General features: G+C 44.7%; 1 protein-coding gene across 2 annotated transcripts in view; it reads left to right on the forward strand.

The window, feature by feature from the left end:
* TRRAP (transformation/transcription domain associated protein) overlaps positions 1-18,463 on the forward strand; it is a 737,638-nt gene that overhangs the window by 29,156 nt on the left and 690,019 nt on the right. For both annotated transcript variants that reach the window (XM_086940544.1, XM_086940545.1), the window contains exons 2-7: positions 1,960-2,122; positions 2,680-2,729; positions 3,362-3,472; positions 8,215-8,319; positions 9,260-9,343; positions 9,520-9,576. In XM_086940544.1, the coding sequence (XP_086796670.1) occupies positions 2,023-2,122; positions 2,680-2,729; positions 3,362-3,472; positions 8,215-8,319; positions 9,260-9,343; positions 9,520-9,576 (507 nt within the window). In that variant the 5' untranslated portion in view covers positions 1,960-2,022. The remainder of the gene's footprint in view (positions 1-1,959; positions 2,123-2,679; positions 2,730-3,361; positions 3,473-8,214; positions 8,320-9,259; positions 9,344-9,519; positions 9,577-18,463) is intronic.

Genomic DNA, 18,463 nt, shown 5'->3' on the forward strand with positions numbered 1-18,463 from the left:
CATACTGATCTTTAAATGAGGTGTGGCAAAGGGCATTCACAAACACTAGAGCGCTAGCCCCTGGAGCGTTTCTAAGCCCACACCCAAAATGGCGGTCGGGAGTGAGGCAGCACTAAATTCACCCATTTGGTGAGTCCTGTGGGGTCTCTCTTAGTTTTTAAGCAATGTGGACACAGGGGGAGCGTGGAATATAAATGTAAATAGCCACGAAGTCAGTTTCATTAATATAGCACCACAACACAAACAATTTTCAATTTTGTTAAAAAAACGAGAAGAAACCTCCTAAAAACGATTTTTAAAATTGCACATGTTTTACAATGGTAGCCGCAGCGTGACAATCCTGTTTGTCCGCGCGAGGCCGACTGGTCCCCTAAATAGTGTTTGACATATCTTCAACAGATTACAACTCTGGAGTTTTACTTAACACAAACTTTTGTAAAACATTTGCACCGCTGGTGCCTCTCCAGAGGAAGTGTTTCCTCTGCGCGAAGAATCAAATCATGTTTTCATGCATAGTTCTTGGCAGGCACCTGGGATTCTTTGAAGGACAAACTCTCTGTCCACCGTCCCTCCGCTTTCTGATTTTAATTTTCCTTCAACTCCATTAACCCCATAACTACATGCAGAGCAGAAAATCATGCTTCTGTGGTAAACAAACACAGGCATTATTATTAATTTGTAATGTTTTTTTTACTACGCACCAACCCAATTGCTGCATCTATCCATGCGCAAACTGTGCTAAAAATATTCTACTAGCAAACGTAATAACATGCTCTAAAGCAGCATTAGTCTTTTACTTTTGTTTTATCCAAAGCAATTTTCGGCCTAGTTCAGTCTTTTAGTACGCGATTGCGCAGTAGCATTTCTCCCTCATGTTAGACACATTTTTGCATAAATTTCACCGCACATTCTTAGTAAGTGTTACTTTGGGTTAAATCCAAACGGGTTTTATTTCACGAAAACTCTGCTCCATCAATAGTTGGGTGTTACATACATCCCAAAAACTGAAACAATGAATTAGAAAAAAAAGAAAAACCAAAAACAAAGTATTGCCACTGATGTGTTATCACTTGAAGGTATTGGTTAATCAAAAGGACCAATGCTTCAGTACGAATGGTACTGTTTAGCTTACAAATATCTTACTCCGACATCCTGGTCTGTATCTGTCTACAGCTCGTGATCACCTATTCTGTAATTCCTATTAACCCCTTGGATGCTCATGACAAGGTCAGCTCGTCATGAGGCACGGTTGAGCTGTGCTTATGACGAGCTGACCTTGTCATGAATAAAGGGATTCATGGAATGTCAGCACAGGAGGGGAAAACCCCCTAGCAGCCAAGCCGTGTTCGGTATTTTTGCTATTTGTTCTTGTAAGTTATGCTGCAAAGTCATACTGCAGCCATACATCTGTGCTGGCTTACATGAATGCAGCACTCTCCCTTAAAATACCATTCACCCAGTTATCCAAACATCCATACATATTTGCATATCCATCTAACCATTGTGATTCTTATGCTCACCTACCACACAGTCTCAATCAGTGAAGGTATATTTTCCTGTATAATTTGGTCAGAACTTTAATCTTTGTGCGCGTTTGTTGAGTGATGTATAGGCCTACTACCTCTGACTTCTTATTGTCTGTTTTAAATACATCAAATTTACTGTTTACAGACCAGTTTTTGATGAAAAGTTTATAGTGTCTGTACCACCTAGTCTAGTACTCTCATAAACTGAGGCAAGGGACAAGCTTGGTTTATTGAAGGGTTTGGCCCATATATTAAAATGTCCTCTTTGCTTGAATCCATTTGAAATGTAACATACCTCTTAAGCATAATTCATCTTTGTATAGGGTCCTACTGGCACAGTTCTTAAGCTTCTGAAAGGTTCTTGAGTATTGTGACATCTGCCTACAATGCCTTTGAGAATGTGACTCTCATCTGATAATTCCTTCTTTTCTAGGTGAGACATCATTACAGTGCTGACTCTCTTCACTAGCTTGTACCCTATTTGGCAAGAAGCAGAATGGCGTTTGTTCCATCACCAGCAACCCCTGTGGTTGACCAAACCACAATCATGAAGAAGTACCTGCAGTTTGTGGCAGCTCTCACAGACGTCAATACACGTATGTTTGTTGTTTGGGCTCAGTTTTTGATAATCGTTAATACCTTGTTTTAAATTTCACTCCAGATATAAATGCATTTGTTTAATGCGTGTAGCTTTTTTTAATGCTAATTGGATTTGGGAACAAGCAGAAGCCCTGGGGGTGCTGAGCGTTTTCTAATGTACCACAACTCCAAAGGATGACCTAAAAGCAAAGCTGGAGACTAGCTTACATTGGGGTGCTGTTTGCACAGTTTGTGGCTTTCTTATATATTCATTGATTTGTGTATTGCTTTTAGCGGTCACTCTCTGGGAGTCTAGTAGTTTGTGTGAGGAAGAGGCAAAATGATGAATACTTACTACTTGAGCCCCAAAGACATACATGAAAGTGGATGTAAGAAATGAGTGTGTGTGTGTGTGTGCGCGCGCTATGAATGAGCTGTATGAGTGAGAATCTTTCATGTTGGGCGCTGATGGCAAACTGATAAGATCTGATTGCTTCTTCTCCACACAATAGTATTGTACATTTTATCTTCTGTTTCGTATCTAAACATATGTTACATTTTCTATTTTTCCCAGCTGATGAAACTAAGCTGAAAATGATGCAAGAAGTCAGTGAAAATTTTGAGGTAAGTTCTTCCAGTAAAATATTTTAAAGATATTAGCATACAGTTGGTGGTCTTTTGGCATACAGTTCCCAGTTAAGGCTACTCCAGACCCCATGGTGGTGAGACTAAGCATCCTTTGTAGTCCTCCAAGGATGACACCCAACTTTAGCCTGCATAATGTGCCACCTCCTGTATTTTAGTCCAAGCCTCTTTGAGGTTCTTGTTGTGAGGCCTATTCTTTTGGGCCTGTGATATGTTTTGGTTACTGCGCCCTTTGGTTGTGAATATTGTTTTGCCACACAGGTGCACTCCAGTAAGATAGCCTGGTTACTTTCTATGTGAACTTGATGAATCGGGAGTTCTGTAGTCATCAAATCTTTCACAATAAAGTGTCAGATTAAAACCCAGATACAGCATGATAAAGAAATTAGTTAATCAGACCTTCGTGTACTGGATGCTAAGATGCAAAGGACACTCTTAGAGGCTTGCAGCATGGTTACTGACTTCAGGGGGTTGTATTTTGGAACTAGTTATTTATGGGAAGCAGTTTCACCAAAATGTATCAGTACATTTGATGGTGTGCTTATATGCACAATAACTTCAATGCTTTTGAATAATATGCACTCTTTATTTTTCCCTCATTTCAAATGTAGACTGTAACATCCTCGCCCCAGTATTCAACTTTCCTGGAACATATTATCCCTCGATTTCTGACCTTTCTGCAAGACGGAGAAGTACAGTTTCTGCAAGAGAAGTCTGCACAGGTATGTCATGAAATTATGCTAAGAATTGCATTGCATATGCCTTTTGATTATTTTGATTTATAATTGACATTATCTTTGGTTACTTTGTTTCTATTTAATTTGATCCATTGTATGAAAATGTCCTGCTACTTAGTCACTCCAACCAAAAAGCTATTCCAAAATGTGTATGGCTTTAGAACTAAGAAATGTAGTTGAATGGGTTGACAAACGTGAATGTGACTGCACATCCCGTGGTGTAGAAATATTATTTTAAGTCCCTGCAGATTCTTCACCTTAGAATACTTCCAGGTGCCAGACTGCATCTGAAAACTTCTCTAGCAATATTCCTGTGTACATCTAGGTGGCATCTCCTTATTGACATGTACCGCCCCGGAAGTGACGGGCCAAATAACGTGATGGCGCTGCCACTACACTCTGCCATCCGTTTCTTATGTTACTTTCTTTGTGTGCCTTCCATTGCAGATTTGGATCTCAACGTCCAATTTCATCAGGGGTTTTCCTACATTTAATCCAGTGTGTTGGGTAACAATGTCCCCTCCTAAAACATTAGGTTCAGACACAGTCTCTATCTTGCTTCCAGGGCTGTTATCGCACGTGGTTTACTTTGTGTTCAAACTCATGCCAAATCCAAACCCATAAAAATCTAAGCGTAATATGACCCCATTCTGACACACTATTCAAAAAGAAGGCGTGAGGGTGTCATGGTGTAACTTGGTCTCCCTCTGATCCCGAGCCGTGAAGCAGATTCCCCAACTGATTCTATCCACCTAGAGTGTTCTGGGCTATCAATAACACTCCAACATATTGACTCCTTCAAGGAGGCCTTGCTTCAGATTTTTGGTGATTTTAGGATGACCTAAAAGCAAAGCTGGAGACTAGCTTACATTGGGGTGCTGTTTGCATAGTTTGTGGCTTTCTTATATATTCATTGCTTTGTGTATTGCTTTTAACGGTCACTCTCTGGGAGTCTAGTAGTTTCTGTGAGGAAGAGGCAAAATGATGAATACTTACTACTTGAGCCCCAAAGACATACATGAAAGTGGATGTAAGAAATGAGTGTGTGCGCGCGCTACGAATGAGCTGTATGAGTGAGAATCTTTCATGTTGGGCGCTGATGGCAAACTGATAAGATCTGATTGCTTCTTCTCCACACAATAGTATTGTACATTTTATCTTCTGTTTCGTATCTAAACATATGTTACATTTTTGCCCCGGAAGTGATGTGCCAAATAACGTGATGGCGCTGCCACTACACTCTGCCATCAGTTTCTTATGTTACTTTCTTTGTGTGCCTTCCATTGCAGATTTGGATCTCAACGTCCAATTTCATCAGGGGTTTTCCTACATTTAATCCAGTGTGCTAGGTAACAATGCCCCCTCCTAAAACATTAGGTTCAGACACCGACTCTATCTTGCTTCCATGGCTATCGCACGTGGTTTACTTTGTGTTCAAACTCATGCCAAATCCAAACCCCTAAAAATCTAAGCGTAATATGACCCCATTCTCACACACTATTCAAAAAGAAGGCCTGAGGGTGTCGTGATGTAACTTGGTCTCCCTCTGATCCCCAGCCGTGAAGCAGATTCCCCAACTGATTCTATCCACCTAGAGTGTTCTGGGCTATCAATAACACTCCAACATATTGACTCCATCAAGGAGGCCTTGCTTCAGATTTTTGGTGCACTTCTGGCTCTCTCTGCCTACTTTTGGGCCCCAAAGAATTGCTAGGGCCTTCAGTTAGGTTGCCGTTGATGGAGCGATCTGATCCATAGGGACCTGAAATGGGCCCCATACTGACCAGGGGCCAGGCGTCACACTCTCTCCTGGCTTTTCTGATGTTTCTCACCACACATCCTACTCCAGAAAACCTTGGTGTTTAGGCTCCAACCAGTAAAATGAACCCCAATTCATGCCACATGATCCTCCCGATAGGGAGTCCAACAGGATATAGCCATTTGGAAAAAATATGTTCTCTTCTGCTAGCCTGAAATAAAGATAGGTCAATGCTATTGGGCCATGGCCTGTGAGATCTTGCCTGCAATTCTGGAAAATCGTTGGGCCTTTCAGACTCCATCAATGCATGAGGGACAAGACCTGCACAAACATGTGATTAGTGTTGGTCAAGATACTACTGATTTCCTGGGCAGGGTGGTTAGCACCCACGTTAGGCTCTGCCAACGTTCCTGGATGCATTCCATAACTTTATTTGGAGATATACAAGACTGTCTCATGGACGTCATTCGATGATTCATACCTTTTCTGTGAAAAAGGCCAATTCTACCCTAAAGCTTTAAAAAAAATTGTAGAGCCACAGTACGCTCTAAGGGACTGGTGACGCCTGCCAAGCTGTTCCTGCATAACTTTAAAAAAAATCATAGGCTACTCCACAGGGCTCTCATATAGACAACAACAATCTTCCCCATCACTGCAGCAGTCACTGAGTCCTTTTGAGACCGGGGATGTGGGTTTGGCAGCCAATGCACAGAACAGCAGGAGTACCAATCTTCTCAGTTATTTCCCCTGCGGCGACAGACACCAAGCTGCTTTAGTTTGCCCGTAGTAGCATCCCGGCAAGATTCAGCTTTTCCTCCCAGGGAGATGATCCGTCATGTCCGACAGGTGGGGCCTACACATTGTTAAACTTAGCCCTATTTTAGACATTCGATCCTCTGAATGTCTTCTTTACAAGAACAAATTCAAAATTATCATAGCGGCCCAGGTCCTCTCTGCTCGGGACTCTTGGGACTGGATGATGTCCTTGGATCTGTGGGGCATGTATTTTCACGTACCTGCCCTCCGGTCCTACATAACATTAACTGTGGTTCAAGGTAGCCAGAGTACACTTTCAGTTTGCTGTGCTCCCCTTTCGCATCACCAACTTCCTGCGGTGCTTTCTAGCTCTGAAGGGTTTCCTACTGTCCATCTAGTTGAGACTGATTCAGGTTACCACAGAAAACACCACTGACTTGGTATTGCAGCAAACAAGGCAGAGTGGGGTTGTGGGCCCTACGCCTTTGAAGTTGGTTGGAGCTTCAGGGTATTTTCCTAATTGCAAACCACCTAGTGGGGTACTAGAATGCCATAGTGATTGAGCTAAACAGGCGGCATCTGACAGATCAAGAATGGCATGTAGATCTGGCGGTGGTACAGGGTAGCTTCTGGCGGTGGTACAGGGTATCTTCCAGCAGTGGGGAGAACCCTATTTTTTTTTTTTGCCACTGTCTTGAATGTGCAGTGTCAAAAGTTTTGTACTCACTAGGAATTGTATTCGTCTCGGATGCCTTCCCACCTCTGCCCCTACTTCCCCAAGTTCTGAAAAAGATCCGGAATGACTGGGCCCAAGCTATCTTTGTTGCTCCGGATTGATCCAGTGCTCGGAACCTCTGGGCATGAGCATCAGTTCTCTGATCCGGAGTATCTTCTGATTCAGCAGCACGGCCGTGTCCTTCACCTGTGCAATGCAAACTTTCATGTGTGGAGATTGAGTGGTGGCATTGACTTCATTTGATCTAACACCCTCTTGGTGGGTGTCTTCCTCGCCGCCAGGTGATCTTCCACAATGTCTGTTTATGTAGGGTGCTGGGACAGATTTGTGGCTGAGTGTGCTATCTACAAGATTGACTCTTTACATGCCAAGGTGTCGCAATGTTTTCTCAGGTTTGCCTTTGGCTAAGCAAACCTTTGCTGTGGGAACTAGTAATGGTTATTTGTTAAGCACCTTTGACCTTTCTACATTTTTGAGCCTATCCATCCTTGTTTAAGTCACCTATTGTGGTAAGGTTTAAAACGTTTTTACGAGGGTTGTGTCCAAGATGGCGTCCAAGTGGTGGCAAACCTGCAGAGTTAATCCGTCTTCCCCGCTATAACCGGCAGAAGCCAGGTGTCCCGACTGACTAACACCTCTCGTACAACCTCGGACGAGTCTCAGGATTGCAGTGGGATTCCTTTCTTGACAGTAGCTCAGCCCCCCATGCCGGTATCACAGCTCTGCTGTTCGCCGCCTCAGCCTATCTAATTACAACATGGCAGCCACCTGGAGTACCGCAAGGTGCACGTTTGCATTAGCTGATGATCCCCACAGGCCGGACTACAGCGGTGGTGAGTGGGCGTGGCACCTGACCTTGGAGTGCAGCAAATAAGTTCTCAGCGGACCCGGCGAGCACGCCTGGGCCTCCAGGACAGCGCGAGGCTCGGTTTGTGGACATTTCGCCAGGCAGTCACATAGACTTCTATCTGTGTTTTCACCAGACATTACAGCGTTGCCTGGGTCATTTTGCCAGCTCAGTTGTGCAGGACTTGGAGCAACATGCAGACCTCGGGCACACCTACTTGAAGGATCATTGCTTTGTTACTGATACAAAGTATGAGGAATCTCAGCTTAGACTTATCTGTCAGAAGAATAACTTACTTCCCTTCGGTAACACTCTTTTTGGTGACCGCTCTTTCTAACTGCACATTCTTCACCGCTGACCAGGTGGTTAGAAACCTTTTTTTTAATTGGTTTGTAAAGCTTAACAGTTTAATCACAGTAAATGGGAAGACATACAGAACTGTGGCATCGGTTAGGGACATTAGAGGCAGAGTGAGGAATAAATGTTTTGGATTTTTGTTTATGAATGATTTTTCTGCTTTCCCTGTTTTAAATGCATGATTGCCCAGCATAGATCCATGTAGAGATGTGTTCCTTCATCTGTTAATGAAAGTTGTTAATTGCAGTTTTTGAAATATTTTTACTTTCTAGCAATTGCGGAAACTTGTGCTTGAAATAATTCACAGAATTCCAACCAATGAACATCTGCGCCCACACACGAAAAACATTTTATCTGTGATGTTTCGCTTTCTGGAGGTATGTTTTTTAATTTGTGCTCTTTAATTTATGGTTATCAGATATTTTACTTTCAGCGCTACTTTGTTTGGACGAGTTATTTTTGTGAGGTGATGGGGCAAAATAACTTTTAAGAAGAAGTCTGTCATTCATTGTGAGATCACATTTGGGGCCAGATGTAGGACACCAAATACCGGTCGGTAACGGCCGATTTCGGCCGTTACCGACCGGTATTTGGTTTTTGATATGTAGGGGGCCTAAAATTTACAGAATCGGTAAATCTAGATGTAGGTGGCACTGAAAACAGTGCCAGAGGCCCTTAAGAATTCGTTATTTACCACCAAATACTATTTAGTGGTAAATAACGAATTCTTGTGTACATGCACATCTGTGCATGTACACCTGTGCCATGTGGCACACATACGTGCCCTAAGGGCATGTATGTGTGTCACATGCCACACGTTGAGTTATATTTCTTGACTAGAAATCCTAGACAATTATTTTCTGTCGAAATTCAGCTTCTTAATTGAATTCGTGTAGTTTGCCATGCGTTCGATCTGCAAATGCTACACAAGTTTAAATTACTGTTTTGATACTTGTCATGTATGTCCTGTGGACATACAAGCCATTGTACAGATAGTGTTATTATTACTCCACTCTCTGATCTGCCTGCTGTTTTAAATATCCTTTGCAAGCACAACCATGTATTTAAATTGCCTGCTTCATTAGTGTCTGGTAGATAGCTGATGTCATCTTGAGGGGGTTGCCTGCACTGTCCATTCATATATCTCAAGGGTTTTTAGATCGGACTGCTCAACTGGATGATGTCCATGTTTTTGAGAATTAGTTAATTCAAATCCATTTAGCTGTGCAGAACCAATATCTTTGCACCCTGGCATACCTGGAATGCACTATCCAGCAATTCAAAAACTTTATATTGCTCTTTTCCTGTTTCCGACAGAGTGAGAATGAAGAAAATGTTCTTATCTGCCTGAGGATAATAATCGAGCTGCACAAACAGTTCAGGCCGCCAATCACTCAAGAGGTAAGCATTGGTCCTGAAACATGTGGTGTAATGCATGCACGACCTTCCTTAACATTTTTATTATATTTAAGGAGTTCACATGCTGTGGCTCCATTACCTTTATTACTTTCAAAGGTGATTTTATTTGTATAGTTTTCTGCTTGGTTATGATTTCGTCATCTTTTTTATTTTTTTAGATTCACCACTTTTTGGATTTTGTAAAACAAATTTACAAAGAGCTGCCAAAAGTTGTGGTATGTATCACATACATTGATTTGGTGGTTATATGTTTCAATGACAAGTTCAAGACTTTAAAAACCTGGCCATACCTCATGCTGTACTGTCATAAACATTCATCTTTCTGAAAGCTGTGCCAGCTTGTAAGCAATTCGTTTTGTGATGATTATCAGTCTGTGACCTTGTAAATAGGACAAGTTTTTTTGTGTGTTTTTTTTAGTCTGATCAAATATTTATATTTTAAAAGTGGGAACCAGATTTTTGGTTCAAATTTTAAACTTTGATCTAGGCCACGGTTCTTAACCTGTGGCTGGTGGAACCATGGGGTTTGTGACTCCTACTGAGGGGGCTTCGATTAATAAAGTGTACGTGAATAAAGAAGCAATATAAAATTTCCTAGCAATTGTGAAAGAAAGTTTTGATTCTGTTAACGGCACAGTGGCTAGATGTGTGCATTTCTCTTTCCATTTGTTTGTTTCGGAAGCCCAATAAAAACACTTACTCTTTCTTTGTGTGGTCTCCCTTGCTGTCTTCTGATCCTAGAAGAAATAAATAATGCAAGTCTTGCATTCCGTGTCTCCTTCATAGCAATCGCCAAACTCTACAGCTCATACTAGAACTTTTAAAAGCATACTATCACCATAGTTCCTTTTTTATTTGTCCAGGCGTGATTCTTCTGCCAAAGTCAAGGGAGGGAATGTTTTTGGACCACAATAATTGGGTGGTATAATCCTCGCCTGTAGGAAACCGTGCTTTTGTTTCAGTTACACTCCCCCAACCCCCCCCTTTTCTGCACTCTTTTGAGCTACTAAATGTTGATTTTCGACTCTGACAGTGCACTGAGACCTGCAAACTAGACCGCGGTGCTAGTGCTCCTTCTTGTAGGAAAGTGGGTTTCTTTTGCAGTATTCTTCCGCTTTTTGCCTGACTTCGGTGCAACTTTGACTGTAGAGTACTGGATTCCTGCTAATCAGGTTCCCGGGTACCAGTGTTCTTTCTCTAAACCACTGATACTCAAAGTACCGCCTGGTGGCCGCATGCGGCCCTCCAGACCTTTACATGCGGCCCCCTGGTCAAGAGCAGCACTGGGCTGCCGTTTTCTCGACTCAGCAGAGGCATTGAGAAGTTAAATAAACAGACAACCCTTTATTTAGAGGTTAATTGAAGTTAAAGAAAGGAAGTAACTAGGTTATCCTGCACCGCCTAACTTTAGAAACACTTATTTCATCTTGCAGCAATAGTGTAAAAATATAAGAAGGTATCTCCTGCGTTACTTAAGGGCTTGTTCTCCGGTCTGCCCGCAGACTACTGCTTTCTTTCCCCTGAGGCGGAAGCCGGGGGCGATCTTCTCTTTCCCCTCTTTGCTAATCAGTGTACTTGATTTCTGCTGACATTATTTTTAAAATTGTAAATATTTTACCCGGTGCAATTTTAATCTCCTGGCATCACGACCCTTGAAGGTGAGACTCACATCGCCTCCAGGGTCTCCCTCACTACAGTGCTTACCGGCGCAGCCAGATTGAGGTGCTGACGCCTGTACGCAGAGAATAGCCGCCGCCATATTAGGGGAAGGCAGGGTAGCGGTCCAGTTCTTGGACGACTCCCGACCTCTTCGCTATGTATAAAAATCGACTGACTCCCCGTCCGCGCAGCGGGCGCGCCTAAGGCAAGCCAGTCTGCGCCCGTCCGCGCCTGGCCCGGAGCCAGTCCCCCTGCCCATTTGACTAACACGGGCTCTATTAGCTGGACTAGAGAGCAGCTTTTACAATTAAGTTCTGGCACCTGCTCACCACTCTTTCGCTGCCCTCCGAGTATTCTGGAGGGTCGCCCTTTTAAATGCCCACACTGTGGTCTGACTATTCCTCCTTTGGGTGAACGTGTTCTTTCATCTGCCACCTTAGCCAATCGCACACGTTCCCCATTAACACTGAGGGCAGGATTGGTCAACTGTCGCTCTCTCCCCCGCATGCTAACGAAATCTGGACTACACTTGTCTCACACGGATGGGATATACTGTTCCTCACAGAATCTTGGATAAAAGACACTTCCAAACCAGATATCCATTTAGCCACCCCCCTGACTATCTTTTCATGGGTATTAACCGAGAGGGAAAAACGGGGGGTGGCCTTGCCATCATTTTGAAATCTCATCTGCGCCTGACTATTAAAAAACTTACGAATATTGGGCTAATTGAAGCCATGTATTTCACCATTTCAGACTCCGCTGCGGTCTTTTTGGCCGGCATTCTAGTGTATAATCCCCCCAGTGCTTCAGCCCCCTCATTAACGCTGCTTGTACATCTTATAGCGAACCTGTCCTTTAAACATCCGCGCTGTATAGTGCTAGGCAATTTCAACTTCCATGCTGAAGACCCTTCTTGCTCCCAGGCTACTCAACTTCTAGACACCTTGCAGAGCCTGAGTTTGTCCCAATTGATCCAGGGCCCGACGCATATAGCTGGCCACACTCTAGACTTAATTTTTTCAAACCTCCCTGGTATCACAGTTCACCCTTCTCTTCCCCTCACCTGGTCCGACCATTACCTTCTCCCGTTCGATATCAGGCTCCCTCCTGCACCAAGCCCGGTGGAACTTGGTAGGGACTACAGGAGAAAATGGCATAAAGTCACCTGCACTGCCTTAGATCCTGTTTTCTCGTGCCCCTTGGATCCACTTACCGACGGCATTGATGCAAGCGTTGCCCAGTTCAATTTAGCCCTATTGTCTGCCATTGAGGCCACTGCCCCTCTACTGCCAGTCTCCTCTGCAAGATCCCGCCCTTCTGCCCCGTGGTTTTCTCCAGCCTTGCGTGAGGAAAAAAGCCGCTGTAAAAAATTAGAACGCAGTTGGCGACTCTTCTATGATCCAGAAGCAAAAAGCATTTACAAATCTGCTTTAAAGAATTTTATTAAACTAAAAAAGTCCACAATGAGAGAATTCTTTGCCTTACAAATTAAAAATGCAGAGAATTCTGCAAAAACTCTTTTTAATATTGTAAAGGACTTTGTCAAGCCTCCCGCTATGACACCTCAGAACCTCTCTTGCCAGACCTTATGTAATGGATTGTCTGATTTCTTCCAAGACAAAATTGAGAAAATCACTTCCTCTTTTCCGTCTGCCCTAACACCTGCACTATCCCCTCCCACTGCTAAGAACAAGGATTACACCACACCGTCATTGGTGCTTTTAAGGATCTCACCACTGAGTCTGCACTTAAACTGCTCACTCAGTGTAAATCTGGTTCCCCTTTAGACCCGGTCCCGCCCAAGGTCATGGGTAGCCTAGCTCCCCTTCTGATCGAACCACTAATTTCTATCTGGAACTCCTCACTACATTTGGGCCAATTTCCAACGGCTTGGAAGGAGGCCATGCTAGTCCCCATCTTGAAGAAGATGGACGCGGATCCGGTGCAATTTTGTAACTACCGCCCCATCTCCCTCCTCCCTAAACCAGCGAAGGTCTTGGAAAAGGCCGTACAGCTACAACTTGCGGACTATTTGGAGACCAATTCTCTGCTACACGATTCCCAGTCTGGTTTCTGAACTGGTTTCAGTACTGAGTGGATAGGGGCGAGGAGGCCATGCTGGTCCTCCTCGACCTATCTGCCGCTTTCGATACGGTGTCCCATAAGATACTATTGGATCGCTTAAAGCAGATTGGATTGGGCGGTTCAGCTTTGTCGTGGATCAGTTCCTTTCTTAAAGGACGAACGCAGAGGGTTCTCCTTAGACCATTTGAATCCGAGAGTAAGCCCCTTGTCTGTGGAGTTCCGCAGGGCTCTGCGTTGAGCCCATTGTTTTTCAATGTTTATTTGGCCCCTTTGGCCAAGGTGGTTGAGTCGTGGGGGGTCAGAGTGATCTCTTATGCTGATGATACACAGTGTTTTTTTTTTTTTTTTAGAGATCACTCTGACTCCAGCTTCCGCCACTGTCTTGGCGAAATATGCTCCTGGATGACTGCTAACCATCTTAGGCTCAACACCGATAAGACGGAGGTCTTATTTTTTAATCAAAAAATCACTATACCTTCTACTTTGTGGTGGCCGACTGTGCTCAATCCCCCCCTATTCCTGTCCAAACTGTTGGCAATTTGGGCTTTCAGTTTGATGATGCCCTGTCGTGTAAAACCCAAATAAACAAGGTTACTGCAGTCTGTTTTTGGAAACTACGCATGATGAGAAAGATTTTCCCATATCTGCCCGTGGATGTCCGCAGAACAGTTACTCACGCCCTAATAACATCACACCTGGATTATGCCAACAGTCTCTACGCCGGGGCCCCCCTGTATTAAATTGAACGCCTACAGATCGTTCAGAACGCAGGCGGCGAGGCTGATTGGCAATATCCCCTACCGTCAGTCGGTCGCATCCTACCGTAAAGAGTTACACTGGCTCTCTATCTCCAGACGCGTCCAGTTTAAGATGCTGACTCTTGCCTTTCGGGCCCTTAATGGGTCAGGACCAGGATACTTACGAAAGAGACTTGTACTCTCCCAATCGGTCAGATCCCTATGGTCTAACAACTTACGTCTTATCACAGTCCCTCTGTTCCGCCGCTCCAGAATGGGCGGTAGAGCTTTTACAGTTATGACGGCCAAACTTTGGAACAACCTCCCTCTAGACCTTAGGTTCACTCCGTCTGAATCACTTTTTCGTAGCCGACTGAAGACCTGGCTATTCTCCTCTGCATAAGTATGCCTCTTCTTTCTAGCGTGCAGTCTACAGCACCGGGACACCCCCGTTGGGGGTAGCCGTGCGCTTTACAAGCTTCACAAATAAATAAATAAATATCTTAATTCAAAAAGTGTATTTCTTTAACATGAAGAACCGTTTCAACTTAGTATGTCACATTATATCAGTGCATTGAGAAGTATTTTCTTTAAAGCAATAGTTTTTAAAAATGAATTTAACAAAGAGTCATTCTTCCCCCCCAACCTTGACAATAATGTCAATATTGAACTAAGATGCAAGTCAGTTTTTAAGTGCACTCTTTAGGCTGGGTTCCTATATACACGAAAAACATAGTTTCATAAATTAAACACAGGAGGTTTTGTACAATGCTCATCCAAAAGGCATGTATTTCAATGTCCTTTTTATATGATTATGAAGAAAAAGGAAGGAAAATGAAATTACACAATTGTCTAGGATTAAACAGTTTTGTAAGTGGGTAAGCCAGGATTAATCCCAGGCTTTATAGTTTCACATTGTGCAATTTCCCACTGGATTTATATGCCTCACTTCCACAATACTCACCATACTGGCACCGCCCTAACCGCTACCCTACTGGCATTAATGTGGCCGTCGGTCATATCACAGACAAACCTTTTGGCCCCTGGGAAAATGTTAGTGAGTACCCATGCTCTAAACCCATACCACAATTGGCACAACGTCAGAACTCCTTGTTGGTCCCTAGTAAATGGTACCCCTGGTACCTAGGGCATTGAGACTGAAAAGGGTCCCCTAGGACCCTTCACCAATGGCATGCAATGCATGCACACTGCCACTTTAGCCTGCTTCTTGGTGCAGAGAAAAATGTCGAAGTCAACATGGCACACTGCCTCTGTGCCAGGCCCTGCAACACTGCTTAACTTATAGTTGTAACTTCTCGAGCAGGCCCTAAAATCCCCAAGGCAGGGTGCACTATGTCTCAGGTGTGGGCAGATCTGCGCTGAGAATATTTAAGTCTATTCTTAAAATTGTAAGTGCTGGGTAAGCCATAGAGAGTACACGGGCTGGAAACTCGACAACTCGAGTTCCCCAGCATCATGATGGCTTCACTCCTCTTAATAAACCCACACTGATGCCAGTCTTAGGTTTATTACAACATGTACCCATAGGTGTCCCCTGAAAAACTACCAACCCTGGTGTGGTCTCTGACTGGCTTTAGGCAGCCTGTGGCCAACAGACATATTTCTGGACCAATGGTCAAAAGCCCCTGCTCACTGAGACAAGAAACAAAGCTCATCCTGGGTGGAGGGATCACATCTCCTCCCCCAGGATGAGCATAGTGCTTGTGAGGGATGCTGCAAAGTACTCCCCCTCCCCGGTCACCAGCTACACCCCACAAGAGCTGGAAGCAATGGGAAGCAAATTTTTGAGTACCCACCATCTTGAAGATGGGACTTGCCCAATCAGGGCTAGGGCTATGCCCCCCTTCCACAGGAGGGTGGCATAATAGTGGGTGTAGACACCCCAGGAACCCATTGGCCCCTACCTGTTACTTCCCTGTAACTCCCCTAAATCTAGTATTTAAGTGGCTTCCCAGACCCTGAAATCAGATTACTGATGATCTAAGAAGAGCCGGGCTCTACAGCATCGCACTAGCGTAAAAGACTGCAGTAACCAACTGACTTGGACCCAGCCCTACCAGCCTGTCTGCAGCCCTCAATGATCTTGTGCTAAAAGACGACTCATCCTGCAGCCTAGCAACTTCCAAAGCCTTGGGAGGGCTGACTGCCTTCAACAAAGGTCAATATTTCCTGAGAATAGCAGACCTTTTATAGAAGAAACCAACTGGTACTTCGAAGGTTCTGCAGCACTTCTACTGCGGGTTGAGCCCTGACGGACTTCACCTCGACGCTTGCAGCTGCAACTTGAAGACTCCCCCTGACTGTGACGTGCCTGATAAACTGTTTCCCGGCATCAAAGGACAATCCTGCATCCGAAGCCCCTGGGCCTTCGGGAGCTGGACTAATGGTGTCCCTACGTTCCTTAAAAATTCTACTTACCTGGGCAGCTGTGGGTTCTCTTCGTACGACCTCCTGGCCTGAGCCTCTTTTCAAAATCGAGCACCCCCACCCCTATTGGTTTGCATTGGGACCGGCATTGTGTTGGCACTCTGTATGCAACCGACCATGTGCCGCTGGGGGTGTACGTTGGGTGCTACCTTGTGGCCCGCCCCCTGTACTTAATTTAGCTTCAGTAGCTCGACCCTCCCCCAACACTGATTACCTCACCTGTGAGCAGCGTGTCTTCGAGTACCCTGAGTTACCATTGATTAGCATTGGGCGCCCTAACTCTAATATAAACTCTGCACCCGCCCGACCCTGTGCCACGGGTGGTGCACTCTTGGTACTGATTTGAACCCTGCCGGTGTTGATCAAAGACCCTGAAGACTGAAATTGTAAGTGGAGTATTTATCTGCAAAAACTACATTCTTGTTTTCCTCCCATGGGTTAGCATTGCAAAACCTGAAAATTGCATTCTGTCTACTTTTTAAAAGTGTAAAATATTTTTCCCGAAAACCGTACTTACGTTATTGTGAACATCTTGGTCTTAAAATAAATCTTGAACAAAGTTTATTTTTCTAAAATTTGTCTGGATCTCCTTTTTGAGTCGTGTGTCATTTATTATTCACTGTGTGCATAACAAATGTCTTATGCTCCTGTGTTAGGTCCACGGCTGCTCGCCCACACTACCTCGAATAGAGCACTTTGGGTTTACATTGAGTCCTGTACACTTCTGGGGAACGTCTGAGCTCTTTGCACGATATAACCACTTAGTGGTATATCATATAATGAGCCAGCTTCCTGCACTTCCCTAAAACAAGGTGTTGTCTAATTGTGCTACAGTTGGCAAGGGACTTTACCACCCCTGTAAGTGCCTAGTAAATGGTACCCCAGGTACCTAGGGCATGGGTACTAAAGAGGGTCCCCAAGGGCTGCAGCATATCTTATGCCACCCTAAGAGAAGAACATACAAATTCCACCCTGACTGGCATTGCAGGTTGTTTGACATGATGCAAACCATGAGGGAAAATATGGCACAACACACTCCTGTGTGTTGTGCCAAAGTCACTGCATCTAATATATGTAGGTCACCTCTACAGCAGGTCTTTGAGCCCTAAGGCAGGGTGCATTATATTTTATGTGTGGACATCTGCATAAGCAGATGTGCCCCTGTGATGTCTAGTTTTGTTACTAGATATTGCACATGCACATGGAAGCCATCTTAACCCCTTCCGTGCGGGGCATATTCCCCTGCTGTGCTGGGGGGAGGGGGCGCTCAGCACCCCTGTGCTTATGACGAGCTCAGCTCGTCATGAGCCACGGTGGTCGTGTGCTCATGACGAGCTGAGCTCGTCATGACCACACCCATTTCATTTGAACGCTCGCACAGCGGGGGAATTTGCCCAGCGTGTGAGCTCAGCTCATCATGAGCACACGAGCACCGAGCATCCAAGGAATTAAGGTATGTACTGGGCTATGGTCAAAGTGAGTTCCCCCAGCTACATAATGGCTTCACTGAAACATATGGCCTTTGGTATCAAACGCCTCGTATTAATAAACTCACACTGATTTCAGTGAAACATGTATTAGTACATGCGCCCAGAGGGCACCTTAGAGGTGTTTCTGATAACCTACCAACTACTACTGTGCTGATGGACTGGTCTTCTCCTGCCTGCCACCACAGACTAATTTCTGACCCCCAGGGGTGAGGGCCCTAGCTCTCAGGAGGTCAGGAACAAATGCCTTCTCTGGCAGAAGGTGTTGACGCCCTCTCTCACAGGATGACCTGTGAATTAGCATTCGAAGGCAGGGATCTTCAAAGAGCCGACCGCCTTTGGAATGCAAACCTGGCTTCCTTCACAGGAATGTATGTTAATCACCTCTGCCCGAGCCATCTGGCACCAGGACAGGTGGGAAAAGTAGCTATGGCGTGTTGCACTGACAGGCTGGGCACATGTGTAGGGTGAACAAGACAGACGTGAACACTACTTTAGAAAGTCATCCATATTATGTGGTGGAATTAGGAATTCTGGGACAGGCTAATGCCCACTCCCCAAACGGAGTGGTCATCTAGAGTTGGTAGTGACCTCCATGATAAGTAACCCGCTGGCTACTACCCCTCACTCCCTTAAAGTCTCTCATTTGAGTATTTAGGGGACCCCGATACTAGGACGTCCGA

Source organism: Lissotriton vulgaris, chromosome 10 (genome assembly GCF_964263255.1).
Source record: "Lissotriton vulgaris chromosome 10, aLisVul1.2, whole genome shotgun sequence".
Classification (NCBI taxonomy): Eukaryota; Metazoa; Chordata; class Amphibia; order Caudata; family Salamandridae; genus Lissotriton; species Lissotriton vulgaris.